At 41.6% G+C, this 27,553-nt stretch overlaps 1 protein-coding gene across 2 annotated transcripts; it reads right to left on the bottom strand.

Annotated features, from left to right (window-relative positions):
- Positions 1-1,234: 1,234 nt before the first annotated feature.
- LMAN1 (lectin, mannose binding 1) lies at positions 1,235-26,156 on the bottom strand. Of its 2 annotated transcripts, XR_010747431.1 has the most exons (14): positions 25,881-26,156; positions 22,550-22,704; positions 22,359-22,466; positions 21,089-21,150; positions 20,127-20,226; positions 17,275-17,398; positions 14,727-14,785; positions 14,169-14,301; positions 12,556-12,749; positions 12,334-12,404; positions 6,440-6,593; positions 4,702-4,823; positions 4,333-4,430; positions 1,235-2,391 (listed from the first exon to the last, which is right to left on the bottom strand). XR_010747431.1 is itself a non-coding variant. In XM_066353630.1 (13 exons), exons 1-13 carry the CDS (start codon positions 26,116-26,118, stop codon positions 4,394-4,396), a joined length of 1,557 nt encoding a protein of 518 aa, XP_066209727.1. In that variant the 5' UTR covers positions 26,119-26,154; the 3' UTR covers positions 1,235-4,393. The 2 variants fall into 2 exon arrangements, 1 of the variants encoding a protein (XP_066209727.1); XM_066353630.1 differs by having other exon boundaries at positions 1,235-4,430; positions 25,881-26,154.
- Between the last annotated feature and the right edge of the window lie 1,397 nt (positions 26,157-27,553).

The following is a 27,553-nucleotide window of genomic DNA, read 5'->3' as shown; positions in this document are numbered from 1 at the left end:
TGGTCATGGTTTTCCTAGGGTCAAGGGAGGAATTGTGCATGGCTAAGACTTTAATCTACATTAGTATCTAATTAAAGCACTCCAAAGCAGAGGTGGGAAGATGGAGGGGAGATGTGGGCTCTTTGTAACTTATGCTTATTATTTTATCCATAGACATAAGTCCTCCCAGGAAACAGCTGACTGTAAAGCAGCCTCTTCCTGTCTGGCCCTTGTGTGTGTGGAGGCTTGTCGGCTTGTCAAGCACTGGGGACCCTTAGGTGGTAGCAACAACTGAGCACTCTGGTATTGCTTTGCTTTATGAAACCAAATCTCATTGCCTTCCCAGCAGATCCCATTGAAAATAGGATGTCTTTAAAAACTTTATATATATATATTTGCTGCTGTGTATAAAATCAGTCTTTTGTCCAGAAAAGGAAAATGCTCCAGGATTTGTGGAAAGGGATCACTAAGTGTTACCCTCCAAAGACTTCACATCCTACTTAAAAATCCCAGCTCCTTAGCCTGCAAGTCATGTCCCCAATGCCCCAAATAATGTCAAAGGCCTCTACAGCATCTAGTTTGCACCACCACACCCCACAACAGGCTTTGAGTTTTCTTTGATTTCTTTGGAACCCATCTAACTTACTTAAATCTTTTATCCAGTGTTTCTCAGAAGAGGGGTCCATTACCTTAGTTTACCACTTTCTGAAACCACGTGAGAGATTCTTTTACGATGCTACCAATTGTGGGAAAGAAGTGTTATGAGGAAACTGAAGATCCCCTTTACTGAGTGGTGGAGCCCAAATTCAAACCCAGATCTGTCTGACCCCCAGATCTCCTCTTTCCTTACATTGCACGGAGTGCTTGCTGCGGCAGCACACACACTTATACTGCATGGACTCTCAGAATTGGAATTACTTGGTTAAATGGTGCTTGCTAAAAATTAATTTTTAAACCGCCATTAGTAATGACTAAGATTCAGATTAACTATACTTTTATCAGTATTTGGTTATTAAAAGTGAAAACATGAAATATTGTTTTAATTACTTTGTATTTTTCATTACCGGCAAGGGTTAGCACTTATCCATTTCATTTCTGCTTCTATTTTTGTGCTTCCACGTGGCGACCGCGCAGGTGGTCCGCCACCCAAGGCAGAGCGCGCAGCGCGTCACCAATGAAATACTATCTCAAATTAGACCTTGTTTGGAAAATAAATCATTACTTATTACCAGAAACCAATGAAGGAAAAAGCAAGTTTACTAAAATATTTCTTTATTTGAATAAGGTCAATGTCATTTCTTGAATTCCAGCTAGCATCAAATAACAATCAGAAAAAAACACTTGACAAAATGTTATCCAGTTAAAATTAACAATGGATAGAAAACCCTTTTAAACTTTAAAAGAAATAAACAGGCAACACACAGATCTAAAAAGTTGCAAGTGGTGATTTCACATTGGATCGTATAAATAAAAAGAGCCCCGACATAATCCTTTGTTCACCATCTCCTGTGATAAGCACGTGGGCAGGAAAAGACACTAAATATGCACAACTGTCATCGTGTTCTTTACAAAGACACTGCGTCTGCGATGCAGCGGACCTGGCAATCCCTTATTCAAGTAATTTTTGTTTTCCCCAAGTTATCAAAAAGCACAATTGTCTGAGATAAAATGTCACCACAATCACAGTCAGGAAAGCAAAAAGCTTCAGCAGGCTGACATGAAGGGAGTTTTCTGGCTTGACCATGATCTGAAAATGATTTTCGAAGTTTAAAAGCCATCAACCAAAGGACCAAGAGCTCAGGCAACACTGGGTTTAGTCTGTCGCTGCTACTAAACCAAGCGTTTCAGTAAAAAGAACACTGAATGAATTGTAGGTACAAAAGAATCAGTGCACATTTGCTAATATTGATAATGAAAGTGTTCTATTTGTTATGCTTTCAGCTCAGCTTTAAGCTAACAGAATGACACTTATTGTTTTTTCACTCCCCAGCGTAGTGCTTCTCAATCATGAGAACCACCTGAGTGTTGTTGAGAACTGATTCTGAAGCCAACCCGAGTTCTGATTCCGGTGATTTGGAATGGAGGCCTGGGATCTGTATTCTTAATAAGCACTGCATGACTCGGACGGTCCGTTGGCACGCGTGAGAAACACTGACACTCCTTCAATGCGTAACAAAAAATAGTTTACTGTTCGTGGCTTTGTAATCAAGTTTCCAGCTGAATGAAACACCCACACAAATAGAACACAAACCGGCACATTAAGTAAGGGGATCGGCCATTATGGATGGAACTACAACTCTTTATAAAGTGGCGTCGGCAAGACTTACGCTAAAACTTGAAAACCAATTGTGTTTTAATCCAAGGCACCTGTAGAATACTTGCTGGTGTTGAGAGAGGTTCACAGATTGAATTCTACGGAACAGTAGAGAAATGAAAGGATCCTGGCAGTGACGGATTTTTTCACAGAGCAAACATTTTTCTTCAGAAATGAGCTAAAGTCAATTGTTTGAGGAAAATGAAACACATTTCAAATACTACGATCAATACCTGTGTGAACTGCTCTGCTGAGTGGTTTTAGCGAGTGAAACAACTAAGTAGAAAAAATTCCCACTCATGCTCTAGTAGCCGTCTCCATTTCTACTGCATGGTCAGAAGGCCGCCTCAGGGATTTGAGCCTGAAAAATGGATACTGCATAGATCGGGTGTTCCTTTAATAAGTTCAGGCACATGTGACCATGGATTTTAAAATAGCGAGTACTTTGAAGTCTTTTATCTTAAGAGGGTTTCCCAAGTTCATAGTCTACAATTTAAACATTCTTCTGAAGGTATTTTTTTTTATGAAATAAAGAGTAAATTCTGTGATGTCTCTGAAACATGAATTTCAAAATGTTAACGCTACAAGGAAAAACATTAGTGAAGCATTTTCTATGTTGAAGTGACTGAAGTTGAGTCAGTAATCACTGGAATATTCTCATTCAGTGTCTAGAATAAATGCTAATACACAGAGCAATGTTAGGATTGTCTGCATATGCAGCTCAAGTCAGGTATTGCTACAATGTAGAGTTCTTCATAGTCTTTGTATAGATTTTAGGCAGTTAGCCCAATCTGTAAATGACATCTCTGAATAAATTGATGAAGGCTTGAAAGAATTAAATAGTACTATTTTACTATACAGTATTGTTTTGGATTCTACGACAAATGAAAGATAACCACTTCTGGTGAAAGAGATGACAATATTTTGAAGCTGGCAAAGACAAGTCTGCATCAGCTGGGAGAGCAAAACGAAGTGCAGTGTAAAATGTGAATGCCAGACCGTCTGGATAACACCCAGAACTCCGTACAGAGACTCACTACCCCCTCCTGCTGACATTGCAAGGTTAAGCCTACTAACAAGTGTTTCACGATATCCTCAGTTCAGCATTAAAGGGTGGAAATCGGAAGCATGAACCATTTGTATCTCTCTTCAGCAATCTTAACACTGCGCCCACGGCAGCCTGCTTGGTGCACACAGGCTTGTGGGCGCCAGCACTGGGCTGCGCAGGGCAGTGCACGCCGGAACGCAGTGGTGGGTTCTGTGGGATAAACTATAAACTATCCTCTGAGCGTGCAGTCTGAGCTGCATCTACAAGCTGCACAACAGGGGAGAAGCTCCTTAAATTACAAGCACACATGCAAACGTTATTTTCACAATGCTGAACTGACACCGTTAGGAAGAAGACAGTATATGAGCAATCACGAAGTGAACACGTTACCAGGCAAGATTCCCATGAAAACTATCACCAGAGGAATGTATTCACCTGAACGTCTTTGTTTTTAGGCAAAATTTCCCCAACCAAATGTATCATTGATAATCAGGGAAAAAATACTTCGAAAATACTTGGAAGCCCATTATCCAGATGCTAATGCTCTCAGACAAAACAATCTTTGATTTCAAAGGGAGTAGTATTAGATTACAGGACTGCGGGATTGGGGCTTCGAGAGGAAATTCTGGCCTCTTTAAAATACTTTGGTTATAAAATAGTCATGATGAGTTCTTAGTTAGACCTCATATTTGAGGGGGGCAGGTGGGCAAGTGTGTTTATATTAAATAAAAAACCTCCAACATCCGAGACTTAAGGACAACTCTCCTATCTGGGAGCGGCTCGTTTTCTATTATTTACCCTCTTTGTCAATATCTGTTCAGTGGCTGTTGTCTACTGGCCAGAAACTCACTGAAATTTAAATAGATTTTATGTACTATGCACAAATTTACACGTGGTTGTCTTTAAGGTCTACTGTTACTGCAAATCAATGTTTAAAGTTATTTTATACAAAATTTAATAATTTAGCCTATGAAGCAATTTAAATACTTACATTCCCCCCAAAAGACAACATTTTGTACATACATACATGATGTACATATATAAAATGGTGGTCAGAAGAATTTTTTGGCAGCTGCTTCTTGCTGAGTTCTAAAAAAAAGGAAAAAAAATTTCTATGTACTTTAATTTGGAAAGAAATAAGATTGCTTAATATTAAAAGATACAATATCTATTAATATTAACTACATTAAGATAAACACACATCCTATACATAAACTCCCATGTGAACTAAAAGAGACTAGAAATAATAGCTGTTTTGCAGAAACCTAATTTCTAGGTATGGAAAGTTCTAGTATGAACAGGAATAACTTTATTCAATATTTCAAATACTAAAATGTTGGGTCAAATTTTTAAGACTTACCTATACATGATATAACCGATGAATAACACCGTCTGCACTACTACAAATATAACAAAGTGAAGCGTAGATAAACACGATGGAAACTGGGGCAGTTCTGGGCACTTTGGCCTTTCATTTGATGGCTATAAGGCAAAGAACTCTCTATTACAGTTAGTCAAATTAGTTATTTTAGAAAAAGAAACATGAAAATCTTTATAAAACTGGTTTACTACATAAACTCAAGGATTTCCATTTATTCGTCCAATAACTACCTTCCGTCCCCTTAGCTTTTCCCACCCAACTTTCCAGAAGAGTGGCTGACCCTGGACAGCCCCCGCCTTGCACGGTCCAGTCACTCCCATCTGCACCACAGGGACAGTCATTTTAGTGTCCCTGAAGGTCACAGACCACGAATCCCCTGGACATGACCAGCTGACATCTGCTGTACAGTAGTTATTAACAGCATCACCTTCAGCAGGGGCCATGTGACCGTCCGACCAGGACGCGGGGGGAGGGGGGATGGTGCTCCGGACCCGCTCAGATGTGCTCCGGTTCCGACCCCCACACGGCCTCCCTACCGACTGCCCCACAGGCCTACAGCTGTACCGAGCTCTCAGCCCTCTCAGCCTTCCCGGCCTCCCAGCATCGACTCGACTAGTTAGGATTTTGAAAAATGTTTCTCTTCCTATTTCCATGAGTATTCCTTCCATTATCAGGAAACCATTAAGTATCAGGGACAAAGATTCCCTCAGGTATGCAGACATTGGAATGGCTCCTGAGACTGTTTCCCAATGTGCTCCACCTACGGGACCAAGTTCTTCAGTACACACATACAATACCCATAGTGTCAACAAAGGCTGGGGGGGGGGGGATAACCTCATCAAGAATTAAGAAAATAGATAGTAATGCTTAGGATGAGAGGCAGTGGTCAGTAAGAAAACTATTTAGCCACATTTGAAAAACTGGAAGGGGAAGAGGTAAATGCTACCAGCATTTTTGAATTTTATATAATTAAGAAAAAAACCTTAAAAGTACCAGGCGTCTGTCTTCTAATATAGTCTCTTATGCACGTTACATTTCAAAAAAAATTACCGATTTTTAATATTTACTGCCAATCTCCAAAAATGTAGATGGGGCTTACACCGTAAAAACCACTTAATAAAGTAAAACAAAATAAAAACAAAAATTTTAAAAATTAAATAAGACAGGGAAGTAGCTGAAAAAAGGAGTCTTGCTTAGAGAGAGCTGTTGTCAGCTTTAGATCTGCGCCCCCTTGACATCCAAGAGAGAGACAGTCACCCCGCACGGTCCGCCCATCTAACAAGGGTCTGTCAAGGGGGACAGACATTTACCCTTTCAAAGCTGTTGAAAGATAATCATTAATGATAATGATTTTTTTAAAATAAACATACAGATAGTAATCTAGGGGGAAAAATGTCAAAATTATGAGTTCTAGTTATTGAAATAGCAATTAATAAAATAATAATTCTATTCAATAAGCTATGGAAACTTGATGAAGAACAGACATATGGAACAACTTTACCTGAACACAGGAGTGGGCAAAAGTAGGTCAGTGATAATAAACAACACAGTAATTACTAAGTAATAACACCAGAACAAACTGCTTCACACACTCCCACTGTAAACCATGCATCGCAGAGGCATTCAGCGGTAACAGGAAAACTATAGCGGCCGCAGCAGAGCAAGGACACTGTCTTCCCCACAGAGGCCGACCAGCCCCAGCCCGGGGACAGCTTACGGCATTCCGCTGCACCAGGCTCTCCAGGTCCCGCTTCACCACGTGCAGGTGCTCTTTGATGTCACTGAAGTGCTGGGTTGTCTCGTAGACGCTGCCTGCAGACCCAGGGTGCTGGAGGCCGCTGACCAGCCTGACAGTTTCGCTCATGGAATTCCTGAAACAGAAAATCCCTTTAGACAGTGGAATCACTAGAAAAGATAATTTTTTTTTGTTATAGATTTCAAATGGCTAGATACACTTCAAAGCTCAATATATCTGATTGTAAAAACTGAATTGTCTTCAACGTTGGAGAAAATAACTTATAAAACTATAACACTATGCCTTTATCTTTTACTAAAGATCATCTAACCACATAGAGTAGGGGTCGGGAACCTTTTTGGCTGAGAGAGCCATGAACGCCACATATTTTAAAATGTAATTCCGTGAGAGCCATACAATATGTTTAACACTAAATACAAGTAAATGTGTGCATTTTATGTAAGACCAACACTTTTAAAGTACAGTAAGTTTCTGAATTCTTTTTAATAATGTTATGCTGTTGCTAACCAATGATGAATAAAATACTTCTTACCATTAATGCGACTTCTGGGGCTGCATGGTTTTGCTGATGGCTTTTAGTCTGGTTGATACGTGGTGAGGTTAAGCTTCATGCAGGCATTGAGACTTCCATCTGTTAAACGTGATCGTAGGTTGGTCTTAACGTTCTTTAGATGTGAGAAAGACTGCTCACATGCATACGTAGAGCCAAACATTGTCAGTACAGCAATACTCACATGCTGCAGTGCATGATATGTGATGGGAAGCGCATTCCAAGTTTTTGACAATCAGCTGGTCCGCCTGTTGAAGTTTTTCCATTTCTCCCCACTTGTGTTTGCTCGACAGCTCTGCTCTCCAAATCTTCATTCAGTGACTTGAACTTATTCACCCACATGTCTGAGACCTTCAGGTCAGCAGCTTGTAGCTCAAAATCTCTGATGGAGACACCGGGGATGTAACTCAGGTCGGTGTTGTCTACAGCACACTCGTGTGGATGGGTGATGAACTTAAAAAGACAAATGCGCTCACGAAATTCTCCAAAGCGCACTTTGAATGACTGCAGGAGATTAGATGTGAAGATCTAGCTACTGGAGATCAAGATGTTGAGCAGGGTCCCTTGCTGTGCATGCATCTTTAAACTCTCCAATTTTTCAAAGTGTAGTAAACGACCTGTTTCAATGTCTGTGATGAAGAGTTCCAGCTTGTTTTCAAATGCAAGCACTGCTTGTTGAAGGGATAAGACTGTATTTCCAATGCCTTGCATTTTCACATTGAGCTGGTTCAGATGTTCAATCATGTCCACAAGATAGTAGAACTTCAGGAGCCACTCAGTGTTAGCTAACTCAGGATGCTTGATGTTTTTCATTTCAAGAAAAGTCCGAATTTCACTCAGACAAGCCACAAAACAGTTGAGCACCTTCCCTCTTGACAACCAACGCACATTGCTGTGCAGAAGCAGACCAGGATAATTATTTCCAACTTCATCCAGCAGTGTTTTAAACTGGCGATCATTTAAAGCTTGGGCAACAATAAAGTTGACCACTTGAATGACCAGTGACATCACCTCACCAAGCTGCTCGACACACATCTAAACACAAAGCACCTCCTGATGTAGGATGCAGTGAAAACTTAGGATGGGTCTCTTTTCATGTTCATGAAAAAGCGTTACGAATCCTCTGTTTTTCTCCACCATGCATGGAGCACCATTAGTACACACCGAAATAAGTTTATCCATCGGTAGATATTTTCTTTAGCAAACTCAGTGAAAGACTTGAATAAATCCTCCCCTCTTGTTGTCTCTTTCATAGGCAAAAGAGCAAGACTTTCCTCACGTAGTGTGTCACCAACAGCATACCTTGCAATCACACTGAACTGGGATAAATGGCTTATGGCTGTTGACTCATCCAAAGCGAGAGAAAAGAATGGTACTGCATTTATGTCCTTCACTTGTGTTGCCTCAATTTGATTTTCCATCATGATCGTACGATCATGAAGAGTTCTTGCTGACAGAGGCATGTCTTTTATTCGTTTGATTATCTTGTCTTTATCCAAAAAGTCATCATAAAGTTCACTGGCAACATCAAGCATGAATGTTTTGGCATACTCCCCATCTGTGAATGGCTTTCCGTTTCTCACAATTGCTAAAGCACCAGCAAAGCTAGCCGAATTCCAGTCACCTTGTTGGGTCCAAACATGGAGTTGCTGCTGACTAGCTTGTACTCTGAAAAAGTAGCTCTTTACATGCCTTCTTCCTGCTGTCCCCCACTGGTTATTTCGATGTAAATGTAGTATGGTGTGTGTCGAAGTGCCGCTTTATATTTGACCGTTTCATCAATGCAATTTTATCATTGCATATTAGACACACTGCAGAACCTGCTCTCTCCACAAAGGCGAATTCCTTTGTCCATTCCTGCTGAAAAGTACGATACTCCTCATCTTTTTTCCTTTTAGCCATCTTCATCAAAAGAGTTTCTGCAATTAGCTAGCTGACTACTTGATTAAAGGGAGGGAAGTTTACTTCCTGACCTCGCAACGACCTGTGTACATTACGCATTATCCAATAAAAACTTGGTGTTGTCACAGAGGATAGCTGTGATTGGCTCTAGCCATCCGCAACATGAACATGAGTGGCAGGAAATGAATGGATTGTAATATGTGAGAATGTTTTATATTTTTAACATTTTTTTTTTTATTAAAGATTTGTCTGTGAGCCAGATGCAGCCATCAAAAAAGCCACATCTGGCTCGTGAGCCATAGGTTCCCAACCCCTGACATACAGAATAACTAAATAATCTGTGTTAAAACCAGTGTTATAAATGGATATTGAATAACAAAATGGATAATCTTAATGAATTTAAATCTTTCTAGGTGTTTAATGTGCAGTGAAGAGTTAACCCTTTAGGCCTGGGCTGCTCAAATCCTGCACATTTCAGTACTGGTCCTTGACCAGCCCCTGGGAGGTGACCACCAAGAGCCTGGAACATTCTGTGTGGAAGTGTTTTGGTCTCCCTGAGGCCTGGGACCCCACCAGAGTTTACACTAATAACATGACTTATGTTTCTGCTAGACCTGCAGGGGGCAGCAGAGTGAGGGTTGAAGGTCAGTAATAGGGTGCTTCACGCCACAGGATTGGCCCCTAACACAAATCCCGATACCAAGTCACATGGGCGGGCTTCCTTGGTTGGTGACACTTTGGACATGGTGTTACATATCACTCCTGAGGAATGAGCACTGTTCCTGGGACCCCACTGGGAAGTGGCGCGGGGACAGCAGCAAGTCTGTACCTGTCTTCCCCAACTCCACTCTATTTCCCTTTCCCCTTTGCTGATTTTGTCCTTTGGTTGTATAAAACATTTGTTAAGTACAGCAGCTTTTCTGCATTCTGTGAGTACTTCTAGCAAATCACAGAACCTAGGGATGGTCGTGAGATTCCCACGTCAGACGTCATTCTGTCTGTTTCCCCTGCGGTTCTCTCAGATAGCCCCTACAGACAGAACTACTGCCGCACGTGGAAGCCGACCAGAGAGGCATCTACCTGTTCCAGATATGAAGGAAAACTGGGGGTTTGGCATACTGAGCGCCAGTGTGGTAAGTAGTCTGCATCACGTGCTAACTTTTTGAAGGATAATTTGACTCTGCATGACATTTCACCTTACACACACTGACTTCAGAATGTTCTCCATGTAAAACGTGACCCCATCGTTCGGACGAACGATCAAAACTTCGAGCACTGACAGCTTCAGTGACGGACTGGGTCACAGGGCCTAAGAAGGGTGGTAATTGTCCTGAATGGGATAACTGATGATCAAAATGGATGAAGAGGTTAAGCAGCTTAAGTATCACAGTGTAGGGATGAAGAGGAGAATTAGGAGCAACCCAGAAGAATATGTGAAAATAAATATTCATGTGAAAATGCTTAGCACAGTACCTAGAATGCAACAGGTACACAATAAATTAGGTAAAGATGAAATGCTAAATACTGTCTACTCACCAAAAACATTTAATACTTTGAATTCAATATTTAAAATATATAACCAATTAACAAATGACACAAGCTACCACATACAAATGGAAGTTCAGAAACATTCGTAACTCTGTCCACCGAAGAGGCCTAGAAGCAACCACCACCCAGTAGCAGTAAGCACGGGACTGCCTAAAACTCCATCTCCACTAGCAGACCAGCGCTCCAGGGAACAATGCACTGGGCACGTGCGGGACAGGAACGTGCACCGGAGCCTGGAAGGACACTGGAAGGGAAGGAAGCAACAAGACGGCTGGGTGGTGCCGAGAGGGTACTGACGCTGACTTGAAGGGGGCGCTAGTGGCCAAAGATGAGACAACCTGAACATCAATTATAAAGACTAGTGGCTCCAAACAGCAAAACATGTTCAAGTCCAGGAGTTGAAGAAAAAAATCACCTCTTACTTACTACCTCATCGTTTACCTTGGAGGCTGCCAGGGCACTGACTCACTGTTCTGAAAAATGGTCAGGAGAAAGAATCAAGTATTTATTCTGCCTTTTCTGAACTAGCTCAGGAGGACAAGTGATGGGAAGAATTCTTTTTAACTGGAAAGGCAATTTTAGAATGCGTCACCCTTCTTCAAACTCTGACAGAATGATGGATTTTGGCTTTGGCTATTTTATATATAGTTCATGTAAAGGTCATAAAAGACAAGGAAAGATGGGTTTACTTTAGACTGTGGAAGTCTACTTGGAAATGACTGAAAGCCACATGGGATCCTGGATTGGATCAGCGTTAGGGAAACCGGTGAAATCTGAATAAGCTCATGAGTGAATAGTGCTGAACCAGTGTCAGTCTGAGTCTGACCACCGTACTTGCTTTCGTAAGCTGTTAACATAGGGGAAGACGGGTGGGGGATATATAGAAACTGCACTATTTATGCAACATCTAAAGTTTAAAATTAGGTCAAAATAATGGTTAAAAAATGTTAGATAAGCCAGTGTATTCCTGAAAGAATTTAACTGTTCATTTAGCATCATGGCTATTTTAATCAGGGGCTTACAACTTGAAAATTTTTTAAAACGCTGAACAGTATAATTGAAAGAAATACAAACTGACTGTTAAAGTTGGGTTGCCTTTAATCTCTAGGTGTTGGTATTTTCGCCTTCTATTTACCCTAATCCTGTCCAATGTCCCAGTCCTAAAGAACTCGTGTTGACATCCTTGTTGGTGAAGGCTGAACTGGCTGGGGCAGTGCTCTCCAGTACTAGCTTATGAACCATGACATTTTGGCTGTTTCTCTGCTCCACACACTGGAAGCTGTTAATTATGTGCACAAGTGAATCCTTTTTAGAAACATATCTTTCAGCGTTCCAAGGACACAGCATCTCCTCTCTGCCCCGTCCCTTAGTCCAGTCTCCCTTAGGGGACAAGATGGAATGAAAGAGGTAGACACACAGCAGGTTTCCTTCAAGATGCCTTCCTTCCATCGTCAGTTCCGGCATCAAGAACGCTTGTGTTGCAATCCCACAGTGCTACGCGTGGTAACTCCCTGGCGGTTTTCAAGGAACTGTTATGTATTACCCATATTCTTTTTATCTTTTAGAAATACATGAACAGTCCCGGCTGTCAAGTAACTGTGACAAACCCATGTTTTGTAAAGATGCTGAAGTACTTTTTTCTTTTCTAGCTCAGAACAATTAATAAATTTAGACATCTGTAGTGGCTAAATGTCACAAGTTTTCATACTTCATATTACCGTATTTATAAAACCAATCTAGAATATGACTCTTACGCTCGTGCAGGAATCTGACAGCAATAATGTGCTTGCGTATCTAGAGAAGTCACACTTAGGCTTAGGAGCATGTGACTCGGATATTACTATTGTATACTTACTTCATTTCATTTACTTGTCTCAGAATCTCCTGCTGAGTGTTCGCAACTGTATCTAGTTCTTGCTGAGAAATCTGCAGGAAAAACACAGGCAGCAGCCAGCTCAGACTCCACATTCTGCAGAAACAAGCAGCACAGCGGCCTGGCTCTTCCACCCCTCCCCCATCAGGACATGACACTAACGAGGGCACACCTGAGGGCACACCTGAGCGTCTGCAAGCTTACCTGTCCCTGCTGCCCTGGGAGCCCTGCTCCTCTTTTAGAGATCTCCTCCGTTAAGGAAGAAACGTACTTCCTCTGTTCATCGAGAATCATGTCTAACTGGCGGTTCAGCTGCTTGATTTCAAGATGAATACGATTCTGTCCTTCAAAGATTTGTCTCAGCTCACGGTCTCCTACACTCTCAAATATTTCCTCCGCTGAAATGGAAATTACAAATAAAAAATTACTAGAATAAACAAGTAATTTTCAAAATACCATATGTGACCAAGGTACCAATATATATTAAAATTAGAACATCAGTATAATCTTCCCAGCAGTGAACATGCAGATAACATGATTAAATTACTATGTCTGGTAGTTGAACATTATAAATTCAGTCTCATTATTTTTCACCTAAAAATCATTTTCTCTTTCAGATATACTATGTGATCCTATTTCTATAAATGGGCACAACTAAGAAATGTTAATAGAAATCAGAATAGTGGTTGCCTCTGGCCCTGGCCGGGTAGCTCAGTTGGTTAGTATCATCTGGATGTGCCAACATTGTGGGTCTGATCTCTGGTCAGGGCACATATAAGGAGCAACCAATGGATGCATAAATAAGTGGAACAACACACTGATGTTTCTCTCTCTCCCTCTAAATATCAATCAATAAATAGGAAAATAAAAAAGGAATAGTTGCCTCACTGGAGGGAACTTTCTGGGGTGATAACAATATTCTGTGTACTGATCTGGGTGATGGTTAAATGGATATTCACATCTGTCAAAATTCATCAAACTATACTCTTAAAACCTGTGCATTTTACTTGTGTGAAGGATTAAGCATCCGAGGTAAGGAAGAGCTGCCGTTCCCTCTGTGCCTGGGCGTGCTGAAAGCAAGCCATTTCATATATCATCGTCAGCTTTGGATACTCACACTTCACATGTAATCTTTAAAACAAACCCCAGGAAAGAGTAACATTTATCTTTCATTTTAACTTAAGTCTGAATCATCCAGTTGATCATTTAGAAATCACGCACTACTAAGAGTTCAACTGTGCTGATAGGGAACGACCAGATAATAAAAGTTAGCAAATAAATAAAGTCACTGTATTTGGCCTTAACATGTTTTATTTTGAACAGGTGGCACACTCAAGTTCTTAATGACAGCATCTTAGAACAGTGTTTTCAGACGTCTACCCTTGGAGCCTGGAACCCGCTGAGCAGTGGAGGGCCAGGAAGTCACTTCGTGTCACTGGAGTTGTCTCTGTGTCAGTGAGGTAACTGTGTGCCAGCAAAGAACTCAACCTTGAACAACTTCATTCAAAAATATTTACTGATTATCAACTACTAGGTCAGCACGGCTGTGTTTCAGGTCTCGGGAACCCAGTAGCAAACACGAGCCCCTGTCCTCACGGGGCTGCCATGGGTCACTGCTCATCCACGCACACGGGGTCCTTCCCTCACACTTCACTCTTAGTGGAGCATAAATTTCCAAGCCCTTTCAAGACTGAGGGGTTATTCACAGACTGTTTCCAGAAATTACCTGGAGTGTGCCAGCTAAGACAGAGTGAAAGTGCAGTAACACACGGGCTGCCGCACACACTGTGGCCAAGGACAGCTTCGCTACAACTCACCGGGTTGCCCTTGAAGGTCAGGGTGGCCCTTCTGAAATTCCTCTTTTTTTTTATCCAATTCTTGCTGAAAGTGCTCAAATTCCTCCTGATATTTTTCTTTTTCTTTTTCTGATATTTCCTTATCTGGTGTAGGCTTTTTTGGAGTTTAAAAACATATTAAAAAGATATTTTAAAGAAAAAAATAAACCTCAAAATATGTCTTTACTCATTTTAACTACTCCATGACTAGCTAAAAGGTTAATATAAAAATGTTCTTATTTAAATCATAACCAATTTACTTTTGATACTAATAATTGCAACAAAAAATACTAATAGCCACTCCCATTTATTGAGTGCTTGCTAGAAGTGCACTGTCTTATTTAACGCTTACGGATGTCCCGAAATGGCTAATACCAATACCTCAGTTTCCCAGTGAAGAAATGCTAGTAACTTACACAAAGTCACATGGCAGTAACTGGCAGAAACGAGAGCCAAACCCAAGGCACTATCCCCAACTGATCAGCTACCAGGCAGTATCACCAAACTGAAAATCAAGTTTTTGAAAAACTTAATACTTACTGGCTCTTTCCCAGGCTCAGTTAATTGGAAAGTCAGAAAAGAAAGGACATCATGGTCATCTATAAATTAAAAAAAAAAAATTGTGAAAATCTTCTGTAATAGATTTATTTTTATGGTTGTGAATCTATAGATATCTATTGCTTTAAAAAATACTAATCAACAAGGGAAATTAAAATCAGCTCTAATTTGGTAAATGCAATGGTACTCTGTGAGCCTAGACAAAAATTCATCAGAAAGATTTACATTGGAAATAAGCAAAATTCACTTTTTTAAATCCTACACCAGAACATCTAGCAGCGTTTAACACAAAATAAATGTTTAATAAATGTCTGATAAGGGAATGAACAAACAATCGAAGAGTCAAATCAAGCCCAAACTCCTAACCCTGGCATCAAGACCCCTACTCAATTTCCCCACAAACTCTCATGCACTATGTCCTGGCCAAATACACAAAATCCCGTCCTTTACGTGTCTGCTGCTCCTCCCTGTCCCTGCCTATCTGTCCTAGAGCACGCGCCACTTCCTGCCTTGCTTTCTTGTTACACACAGAGCACTGCTCTGTCCTGGCTTATCGGGGTGTCATGGCTTACCCACGCCGTCCCAGCATTACTAATAGCTGCTCCTTTCACTCTCAAAGCGTCCTGGTTCAGGTAATAGGATTACCCTATCTATACAGCATTCAAACTTGTTTCCCTCACACAGCAGTCATTAACAATTTTATCTAAAATTATATAAAAATAAAATTAACTTCAAGCTGTTGAAGCTGAAAACAGGGACCCTGCAGATCAAACCTCAAAATATTGAACTAAAATACCAATCCTGCCTAGTCATATCCACAAAACAAAAGCAATTTCAATGGTAAGGCAATCTTTAAGCTTTCTGCTACTATTATGAAGATCTAGATATGTAGCCAGATTAGAGACAAGTGTAACAGCACAGTGTAGATGAGGTAACTTTAGGAGCAGTCATGCGGTGAATCCTTGACTCAGGAGTCAGAAACGCAAACCAAGTACTGCCTGGGTCTGACCATGACTGGCTATGTGATCTTTAGAAGGTTATTTAATCCAAAATTTGGCAAACTCATATAAAATTAGGGTAAAAAAATCTATCCTTTCTCTCTCCCTCCCTGTGTAAGCAACAATTCATATATTTGAAAATAATAAAATTACATGGTTCAGTGGATACAGCGTCGTCCCCACACACTCAGGTTACATACAGGTTCAATCCCCAGTCAGGGCACATACGACAAGCAACCAATGAACGCACAATTAAATCAAACAACTAAGTGGAACAATGAACTGATGCTTCTCTCTCTCTCATATCAATGAAAAAATTAAAAAAAAAATTATATAATGTACCATATAAACACAAGATGGTATTAATGTCAAATGATAAGTTCATTTATTACCACATGTGGAAAAAATGGATAAATACTTGTTTAAAGTTTAGTGCTCAATAATATTACTTCAGGCTACCAAATTCACGTAAATGTGTTGTGACACCTCTCAGAATCCTAAACCATTTGGCAATTAACTTTTTCTGGTCTTGACTGTAGATGTCTCCTTCTCTTTAAATAGCACCCAAATGGAGCCTTTGACTCAGTGTTTTTCAACTGCCAGTCTGCCAGAAATTTTGTGCTGGTCCACAAAACAGTTAACCACCCTGATGTATGTTACATATAGGCCTAAAAATCTTAAGTCGAATTTCCTTGTACTCGAGGTGATTTCACTGGTTGGAAACCACTGCCTGCATTATTGTGTGTAGCCCCAGCCACCTGTCTCCCGCAGGGGTCTCCAAACTTTTTACACAGGGGGCCAGTTCACTGTCCCTCAGACCATTGGAGGGCTGCCAAATACAGTGGTCCTCTCACTGACCACCAATGAAAGAGGTGCCCCTTCCAGAAGTGCAGTGGGGGCTGGATAAATGGCCTCAGGGGGCCGCATTGCGGCCCGCGGGCCATAGTTTGGGGACGCCTGCCTAGAGTCTAAGGAGAGAATTAGAGGACCCGAGGGACCAGAAGATCGGCCCTCAGGCTATGGGAAGCTTACAACCTGTCTTAAAAGGTTAAAAGTAAACAAGTCTACACATCTCCAAAATACACTATTCCCAACAAAACTCAACTCACAAACTTTTATTTATTTATTTTGTATTTTTCTGAAGCTGGAAACGGGGAGAGACAGTCAGACAGACTCCAGCATGCGCCCAACCGGGATCCACCTGGCACACCCACCAGGGGCGATGCTCTGCCCCTCCGGGGTGTTGCTCTGCCACGACCAGAGCCACTCTAGCGCCTGGGGCAGAGGCCAAGGAGCCATCCCCAGCACCCGGGCCATCTTTGCTCCAATGGAGCCTTGGCTGCGGGAGGGGAAGAGAGAGACAGAGAGGAAGGAGGGGGGCGGTGGAGAAGCAAATGGGTGCTTCTCCTATGTGCCCTGGCCGGAAATCGAACCCGGGTCCCCCCGCACGCCAGGCCAATGCTCTACTGCTGAGCCAACCGGCCAGGGCCTCAACTCACAAACTTTTAATGAGAAAAGACAGCAAGACTCACCTGCAAGACCTCCGGTGGCGGCAGATATTCCAAAATGCCCTTGCGCGGGGACAATCATATTTTCCACTTTGGCGCAGAATTCATAATCATTTTTATCGGGTGTGAAGCCATTATTGATCATTACCTAGAGAGACACAGAGTAGCTATAGCTTTTACAACAGACATTGTAAAAGGAATTTCAAGAAGTTAATTTATGACTACTACTATTTGATCTTTATATTTGGTCTAATTGTAAAAAATCTATCAGCTTTCTCTCATTATAAAGGTTAATCCCTTGTTCACTAAATAACAACTTATTTTTTGTACATTATACAATAGGATATTTCACTTAAGAAAATGGTTTTTGCTCACTATATGCCAAAGGCTGAAAGAGAAAAATTTGATAACTTTCCATGAAAATCTTCCTAAAATAGAACCCGGTTCCCCTTTCCTCGAGAATTTAGGGACCGTGACTTCTGTGAATGGCTTACACAGAAGAGGGACCAGATCTGTTCTGAAACCCCAGTGACAGCTAAAAAAAACTCAATGAATTTACAATTTTTACTGTAACTTATTGAAAATTACATAGATTCCCTTATCAACCACTGAGCTCCTCATCCCTAAATTAGGAACGTAAGAGGACTGTCATTAAGTCAGCAGAGAGACAGTAAAAGTGACCAAAGTCATGTTGACAGAAAAGGTCGAGAATGAAAACACGAATGAGACACTTCCGTTTCTACTCTGCAGAATGCACTTCCGAAGCCCTGATCCTGAATGTCTTAAGAGGATCCTGGAACTCGAAGCCCAGGGACCCACAGGACATAGGCACACTCTTCTCACAGCTCCCATCAGGCCTGGCCCATCTCGACACCTTTCGGTTCCAGTACCCCGATCACCAGCCCCACCCAAGTAAGAGTGGCAGGGATTAAGAGTGGAGGCATTGTATGGAGATTAACCCTTCATACTGACAGGGACCATGCCAAAAATTTGGGCAGAATATTGTAACCTTTTCCCTGTGTGACTTAATATTAACCACCAACAAAACTTGGCAACCCTCTTCCTTCCCACTTCCCCTCAAACACGAACAATGGCTGCTCTTGGCTGGTTCATGGTACCACTGTTGTACACCCGGCCACAAATCCAGAAAAAACTTTGACAACTCCTCAGCTCCCAGCAAACCAGTACTAAGTCCTGTAATCTGTACCGCCTAGTCTCTCCTCTACCGCAGTTCAGACCACAAGTGCAGTCGTCAGTTAAGATGCTGCTGGGTTCAAATCAGTTCTGTTACTTATTTGGTATGACACTGTCCAAGTTTTAAGTAACTAATATCTACTCTCCCCATATCTAATCCTCCCACGTACAAGACGGGGATGCCCACCCCCTAGGGCTTTGGAAAGGATCAGTGAGAAACCGCACGTAAAGTATTAAGCACAGCGCATGGCCCATAAAAGCCAAGGAGTCTTAACAATTGGATCGATCAAATCACATCTTTTGCTCCTTTCACAAATACCATTACAAGAACATTGCCGCCTGAGTTTTCTTCCTAAACTGCTAATCTGATCATTTCACTTTCCTGCTTAACTCTTTAAACCAGTGGTCCCCAACCATTTTTGGGCCATGGACCGGTTTAATGTCAGAAAATATGTATTTTCAGGACCAGCCTTTAGGGTGGGACAGATAAATGTATTACATGACCGAGACAAGAGTCAAGAGTGAATCTTAGCCTGACCGGGTGGTGGCGCAGTGGATAGAGCGTCGGACTGGGAAGCGGAAGACCCAGGTTCGAGACCCCAAGGTCACCAGCTTGAGCGAGGGCTCATCTGGTTTGAGCAAAAGCTCACCAGCTTGAGCCCAAGGTTGCTGACTTGAGCAAGGGGTTACTTGGTCTGCTGAAGGCCCGTGGTCAAGGCACGTATGAGAAGGCAATCAATGAACAATTAAGGTGTTGCAATGCGCAACGAAAAACTAATGATTGATGCTTCTCATCTCTCCATTCCTGTCTGTCTGTCCCTGTCTATCCCTCTCTCTGTCACTGTAAAAAAAAAAAAGAAAAAGAGTGAATCTTAGATGGATATAACAGAGGGAATCTGGTCATTTTTAAAAAATAAAACATCGTTCAGACTTAAATATAAATAAAACAGAAATAATGTAAGTTATTTAATCTTTCTCTGCAGACCGGTACCAGTCCGTGACCCAGGAGTTGGGACCACTGCCTTAAACCATTCCTTAAAGATACACTATACAAGACCTGCCAGACTTGTCTACTGCCAACCTTTCACCTCACTTCTTACAACACTCCGCCCTCCAGTCACACCAATCGACATACTTGCCTTGCCCAAATCGTTCCAAAGTCCCTCTGCCTGTTTTCTCCGCCGGGAATACACACCTCATCTATGTAGGAAATTCCTACCTCCCCTTCCAGCTATGCTCTTGTGAACCTGGTCCTGAGCCTCTCAACTCCTGCCCAGCAGGGACAGGATTCTTACCCCTTGGTTTCTTAATAGTATGTGTTGCTGCACTCAGCACACAGCACAGTAACAGCACATAATTGTCTCCTGCATTAGACTTAGAAGCTCTTCAGAGAAAATAACTTTTGCATTACTTGTGTTTGTATCCTGAAGGCTTGGCTATGCACATAATGTGTGGCATGCTTAAGCATTTACTGAGTAAATGCAAACCTGTAGTGACCAGGTTTTACAATACACGACCACTTACACCACACTCTGAAACCACTTCTCTTCTCTCATATCAACACTGATGAGTACATGAACAACACCTCAACTTAAATGCATTTAATTTCTGCCTAAGATTCAAAATGAAAAGTCATCCTAGACTATTGTTCATGTGCTTATTGATAAATGCACGGTACTTACTGTCAACGTCTTCTGGTAATATATAACCTTTGCGCGGACAGGATAGGGTTTATTACGGAAGTCCCTCTGGCAACTTGCTAAAGCTTGATTAGCACCATCACTATGGCATGAGGGGAAGAAAAACAAAAAACTGAAGCTTTCCAAAACTCATTATTTAAAATGATTCGTATCTAGAAAGATTAAAATTGTATCAAGTTAAGACAAAGTCTTAAGGTATTTGAAGTTACTTATTCAGACGACATGAAGCTGAGGCATGAGTTTGTCCCTGGGACTCCTGTCAGGACTCTGGATACTGAAAGTTACACTGCTCCTCTACGTGAGGCTGGCGTGGGGGTCCTGGGCCCCAGAGCAGAATCAGCACCGCAAGGGGGAGATCTTGGCACCTTTATTTTAAATAGCTCCACAGCTAACTACCAGAGTGAAAATATCACTAAGGTAGGAAACAGTAAACAGAAATGTGGATAAATCATTTTTCTTATAGTTCATTGATGGCTAGAAGTTAATTACTCCTACAACAAACCTATAAAAATAAAAAATGTAGCTACCTAATTCCTACACATTACAAATACACTAAATACTCAGAAGTCTCACACATTTCTTAGTCATTAGTTTAGCCAAGGTTTGAACTTTATGTTTTGAAAGATGCCTTTCAATAAAGATGAAAAGCCATGACTAGTAGCATCACTGACAGCCAGGGAACATTTTACGAACTTTTAAAAGTAATACATAATTTTAGGTTAAGTAAAATAACACATTTTTATTTTTAAAATCTGAGGTGGTCCACAGAAAGAACTTTAAAAGACAACCAAGTTAAAATAAGAGCTTTCCACCAAGTTGTAAAATAAATCTCAAGACAAAATAACCTATTTCATCTGGAAAATGTTCGGATTTGAAACAATATTATTTTACAAGGTTTCCAAAAAAAACTTAAATCAGGAATAATGTAAAAAACACGTACTTACTTTTGATGGTCATAATGGATCTGTCCATTGTTGCCTACAATTACTATGGCAGGATTATTTTTCTAAAAATAAAGAGAATATATTTGTTTTAAAGTCCTGAAGACCAAAGAATTCTAGATCATTTTGGAGGTACTATAAGGTTTCTTACATCTCTAATATTCTAACATTGAAATGTTAAGATAACAGATTTCTACTTACTTAGAAAAAATTTAAACTCTTACAAAATCATTATTGAGGTCATGCAACACCTCAACAAAGACTGATGATGTGTTCTCTTTTTGAAAAATTAATCTCAACATGTGAGGTCACACTGAGAGCATGGGACAAATGTGGGACTTGTGGAAGTTTATATAGGAGGACTAATATGGCACCAGCATTCAAGGACTTATTAAAGTTCTCCTTGAAACTGTGAATAATGATCCCAATAGAGAAATAACCAGCTGAAACAAAGATCATCAATCCTTTTCTTTTTAATCAAGTGAGAGGCAGGGAGGTGCAGAGACAGACTCCCGCATGTGCCATCTGACCGGAATCCACTGGCAGCCCCCATTTGGGGCTGAGGCTGCTGCTCGGCAGCCAAGCTATTTTAGTGCCTTAGGCAAGGCCATGGAGCCATCCTCAGTGCCCAGGGCCAACTTGCTCATTCGAGCCATGGCTGTGGAAGAAGAAGAGAGGGGAGGGGTGGAGAAGCAGATGGGTGCTTCTCCTATGTGCCCTGACCGGGAATCGAACCTGGGACTTCCATATGCCAGGCTGATGCTCTACTGCCAAGCCAACTGGCCAGGGCCAAGATTATAAATCTTAAGGCTGCTCAAGCACAAGTTAATGTTCTCAATTAATAAGTACATTTTGTTCTTAACTGTTTTAGGCAAGATCAGAGAAACAGGCTGATCAAAAAAGTGATTAATGCATGAAAAGATATTAACATGCGAGCTAGTAGTAGTAATGCACACGGGATATTTTCATGAAAATAAACTATAATGACTGACTCTAAACACTACTGGTTTCATTGCCAACGTCCAAATGACTCATGCTTAGCCACTGAAACCACTGTGCACATACAGGGTGCTAGGGAAAGGAGCCTTGCAAAATTCTCAAGGTTAGGGCTCCATTATGACCTCATGCTGGCATATGACAAATCAGGAGCTCATAGCTTAAAGTGTATAAATTCTATTAAACTGACAAAAATGTTAAGTAAATTGTATTTCTCACAGCTTAACTTTGTTGGCAGATATATTCAAGTGGGTAACAGTCCTGACAACAAATATACCTTTCCATCATTGTCAAAAGAATCGAAGAATATCCCAACACCATTCCACATGTCAGCTGATCCAAACACAGGACCCTCCAACCCGAGACTTTCTGTATACCAAATTGCCTGTAAAAATATAACAGGGAACACTTAGAGGCTGGTGGTATCTGCATTTATATACATTTCTTAAGTTAAAGAAATGATCATACCAGGCCATCAGCTCCAATTCGACCTCTTCCAGTCACTCGAAATGTCACCTCGATTTCCCAGTTCTCAAAGGCTGCTTTTGTCTTTGTCCACACTGATCCTCTTTGGCTTTTCAAAGATGGTGCTATTCGAATTTGATCTGAACTTGGAATAGCATCTAGAATAAAAATCAGGGGAAAAAAGCTTTAAGTTATAATTAGGTAAAACTCAATGAGTCATCACCAAACTGTTACCTATACTTACAGAGATCAAATTTTAACTCAGTAACCTATACAGTAATTTTGGTAAGAAACAATTTCATGTTAATAGTTTTAACTTTTAAATTTTAGGGCTTTGTATGACCCCTCCACCCCACCCCATCTTTTGAATAGTACAATATCTTCGCCAAAAAAAAAAAAAAAAAAAAAAAAAAAAAAATTAAAGCTGTAGCTGTACACTAAAAATGCAAAAGAGAAAATTTTGGCTTAAAAGGCAAATATTTGCTTCTCATATTATTTTTCAAATGTTTTTAAAAACTGCAATGTATTTCATCAGTTTACAAATGTTAGAAAGCTCAAACAGTGTGAAAAGAACATACCACTAGGAATCAAGAGACTTATTCCTAGTCTCAGTTCAGCTGTGTGACTTTGAGCAAATAATTCTCTTACTCTCTTGGGCTCACCATATGTTCACCTGTAAAATGAAGGGGCTGGCTCAATTACTTCCGTAAAACCCCAAAAGTTATATGCAAAATTTTGTGCATATATATTTCCTTCTAGAGAGAAAGTCAACTGAATTTCAAGTCAATATATAGTTCTTTAGCATCAGATTTTTCAGAGAAGAGATCCCCAAAACAGTGGTTCACATCTGCAAACAAGGTTCAAGTCCCAGCTCCACCGCTTACTAGTTATTTATCATAGGTAAGTTATTCCATTTCTCTAAGAATCTCAGAGGCATGTAAGTTCCTATATAAGTGCATATGAATATCTCAATAAATGTTGGCTATTCCTATTGCTGGACTAAATAATGATTAAAGCAACTATCAGGCCTAAATCTGAAAAATTCTAGCACACCCTATCAGATATTAACTAGTTCTGACATCCATGCTGGGAAGTAACTGTATTCTCTCTTGACAGTAGGGAAAACAGATGCTTTAGTAAGATCAGTTACTATTTGTTACCATCAGTTTCAAACACTTAAGAGATGGGGGCAGGTCCTGGAAAGAGCACTAGATATAGAATAAGAAGACCTGTATTTAAGATCTACTTTACTGACACTAGCTACATAACCTTTCCCAAGAATCTTAACCTTTCTGAACATCAGGGTTTTTTTTCTTTAATCTATAAAACAGATAACACCTGCCTTACCTACTAAGGATCAAATCAGGAAGAAGGTGAAAGAGCTCTGAGAGCTATAAAGAGTTATAAATTGTTATCAATCTTTGCCCTGATGGACCCAAGGACGTGTACTGACAGTACAAAAGGACATTAGGGTTAAGAAACATAGAGGTGGTCCTCATTTGGGGATGAATGTAAAAGGCCATGTTGAAGCTAAATTTTAACTTTCTTTATGTTGTTTTAAATAATGAACCTCAAAGCAAAATGAAAAGGGAAAAATAATCAGTGGAGTTTCATAAAACAGTGAGGCTGTAAAAAAAATCACAGTAATAATAAAAGCAAAAGACACCTGCAAGAAGCGATGCCCAGAGTCAGTAGATGCAAATGTCATGGCTAATATACTAATCTCTTTATTTCAAATTCGGTCTAGCCATACAGCTTTAATTCGCCCAGATCCATTAGCTGACACTTCTACAGCAAACTTAGTGGGTTACAGGCTCTGTAAAGAAAGCCAAGGTAACTAATGTGGGTAGTTGATTAACATTCCTAATTAACTGGCTGAATGTGGGGCATAAGCATGAGAGAGAGAAGAGCAAGCAGGCAATGGGAAAATGCAGAAGTGGAAAAGGGTGAACAAACCCATCACCACTACTGAAAAAACTCATCATCATTCCAAAAGAAAAACAAAAAACTCCAAAACATGTGTTTGGTACACCAGCATCATCTTTGTGTATTAAGAACATCACCTTGCTAACAAATGCCCAGAACATATATCCCTTGATGAGTGGCACATAATTAATGTCTACTGAGTAAACAAAATAACTGCACTCTACTTCAAATATTTTATGACTTGTCATTATGTCAAATTGCATTTATACCCTTTGAGTTTCAGTGAAATGGCCCTTCCTAGAAGTGTGCTTCCCATTCAATAATTACTTTCTAGAAATGGAATAGTTTGTTCCAAGTAGTGGACAGTGTAAAGTGATACATACAAACCTTCTTATATAAATGACTTCTTAATTACACATAAAGATGGAATTCAAGTTGCCAGAGCTTTGCACCTGATGGCTACTGAACAGAGCTTCCAGCATGTCAAGAGCTATGGCTGATTCCGTGGTCAGCAATGACACATCGGCACTAAAGTACAGATACTTTTCTTTCACATATGTTAGTGTCTAGCAAAGCAAGCTCCTCTCTACCAACGTTGCCAAACGGAGAATGAATTAAACAACACGGAGCATAGGTTATTTCGATTTTTTAAAAAAAAAAAAACTTTTTCTTTTAAAACTGTAGACATAATGCTAGTCTCAAATTCTGAAACAGTATCAAAAATATATATCCCTTGGTCTACTAACTAAAAAGGAACACGTGTGACTATTAAGTTACACAATGTTTTAATGCAAGAAGAAAGATCAAAGACCACACCGCGTCACCGAGGGTGGCAAATGTAAGGTAGCGTTCCAACACGGTGAGAATAATGTCCTGACATTGAAACTTAAAAATTACAATAAAACCAACATATATCATCTCTGGAGCCGTCAGGGGCATCGGGTACAAACTGGAGCATTAACCATTGCTAACACCGAGTTTAAAAGAAAAAAAGCAGCGGAGGGCCGAGGGGAAGCGGGAATGGAGGTGGGGGCTGCTTGAACAGGTCTCAGATTGGGGGGTGCGGGACGCTCCCCCTGGAGACGTGGCCTTGGGGTGAAACGTGATGCCTAGAGGCGAGTTTAAGTGAGTGCTTGGAAGTGTAAGAAGTAACAGACACCGACCGTTAGAACAAACAGAAAGAGACGACGAGCTCGAGGAGAGGACAGGCGGAAGGGGGGTGGGCAGAATGGAGCGAAGACGGGGAACAGGTGGAAAGAACCTTCAGACCAGAGCCGGCCTGCTGGAGGGGTTGCCTGGAGGGGTCCCCTCCGCGGCGCACAGGTGTGCAGCGGGAAGAAGGTGAGGAGGAGGAGGGGCTGCCAGGCGAGGATGGGACCCGGGCCCCCCGCCCTCTGCCCCGGCTTACTCCCCGCGTGGGCCCAGAAAGGCACGGTCCCGTCGCTCTGCACCAGGTGCGGCCCCTTGAAGCTGTATTTGTATTCAAAACGGCGATGTGGCAGCGTGGCTGGGGTTCCCGGGGCACCGGCGGACGCAGGGTCGCCTCCCACGCCGTCGCCCCTGACGAAGTGACCAAGCGACAGCAGCAGGGCCCAGAAAAGCGGCCGTGCTCTGGCCTGAGGACCCCTTTGCCTAGATCCCGCCATCTTGGATTCTGGAAAGCAGAGGCCGACGGCAGGGGGAGGAGCGCGGAGTCGCAGACGGCCAACAGGGCGCTCGCTGATTGGCGGAACCCGAGGTATCCTGGGGGCAAGGGTGAGCCCCGCCCCCGGCCTCCGCTATCTAGGCGGCCGGGGGACCCGGAGCATCTGTGGGCGGGCCCACGCCAGAGGGGGCGGGGCCTGGAAGCGGTCTGCTGTGCACGCCCCGCCTCTCCAATCCCGGGTGGGGAAAGGGGATCCAACACTCCAACGACGTGACAGCGGGTGTTGCAGGAGCCGACTCAATCAATGCCTATCTGCAAGAACCCTTCTGTCTCTTAACACGTTAGAAGTGGAATTCGCGAGCCCTGACACCTGTGAATCCACCACATCCGTCCTTCGTGGCTGTAGTAAACCTTTCCAGTTTTAGAAGACAGGCATTCCTTCATTATGTTCTTTTCATTAGGTGTTCTCTGCAGAAATTATTCTTCACAGAAACAAGGCATACTCCCAGCCAACTGAGCTCCACCAGCCTGTGTTAGGGCACTTCAAATTGGGAACCAGCGACCCACAGGGCTGTGGAGCCTTAGGATCTTTTTGTTGGTGTTGAATCGGGGGTTTCTATGAATTTGTCACTCAGGCTTTACCTCTCTCAAAATTTAATTCCAAGGGCTAAAAATGATGGCCCCGAAAGCCAGAGGAGCCGCTACTTTAACAATTTCCTTGAGCCCCTTTGGCAGGCCACATCCGCCTATCTCCAGACTTCTATTTTCTGAGCTAAGACCCTTACTCATATAAGCCATCATTTCCATGTTTTGTTACCTTGACTCCTGATACCAGACCTCACCTGTACTGAGTGCTGCTACAGATCAGGCACTGTTCTGGGTGACAGACACACATTCCATCATTTAATAGGAAATTAACCCAAGGTTTTCATCTAATACTAGGCTTTGCTCTAGCTGTTTCATTTATAAGAAAGAGCCCTTTTTCACAAACCACATGTCTACCTTTCCTAAAATAACATGTTGGACATACCAAAGGCTCTTCTCTATGTTTTCAGCAGTTGTAAATCAGTGGTGAGGCACAGGGCTTTGGAGTTAACCGGCTGGGGCTGAATCGTGGTTTCCCAGTGTGTGGTCTTGGGTAAGGTGTTTATCCTTTCTAAAGATTGGTTTCCACATCTGGATAAGGGAGATGAATAGCAGCAGCAATGCCATTACATTTTAGAAAGAATTCAGTTCTGGTACTCAGCAAACTCCCAATAAACAGGAGCTATTCTAATGACATTTCTTCACTCTTCCACTGACAGACAGCCCAGAGAAGCCTAACTCAGCCCCATTCAGCCAGTCCCATTGTGGCTGCATTCACCACAACACACAGTTCACCTCTTATTTTGTCCTTAAGAAAACACAGCCAGTACAGTGATATTTGAGCAGTGAGA

This window comes from Saccopteryx leptura, chromosome 11, assembly GCF_036850995.1.
Source record: "Saccopteryx leptura isolate mSacLep1 chromosome 11, mSacLep1_pri_phased_curated, whole genome shotgun sequence".
Classification (NCBI taxonomy): domain Eukaryota; kingdom Metazoa; phylum Chordata; class Mammalia; order Chiroptera; family Emballonuridae; genus Saccopteryx; species Saccopteryx leptura.
Note: the sequence above shows the minus strand (reverse complement) of the source record. Positions and strands in the feature narration are given on the sequence as shown.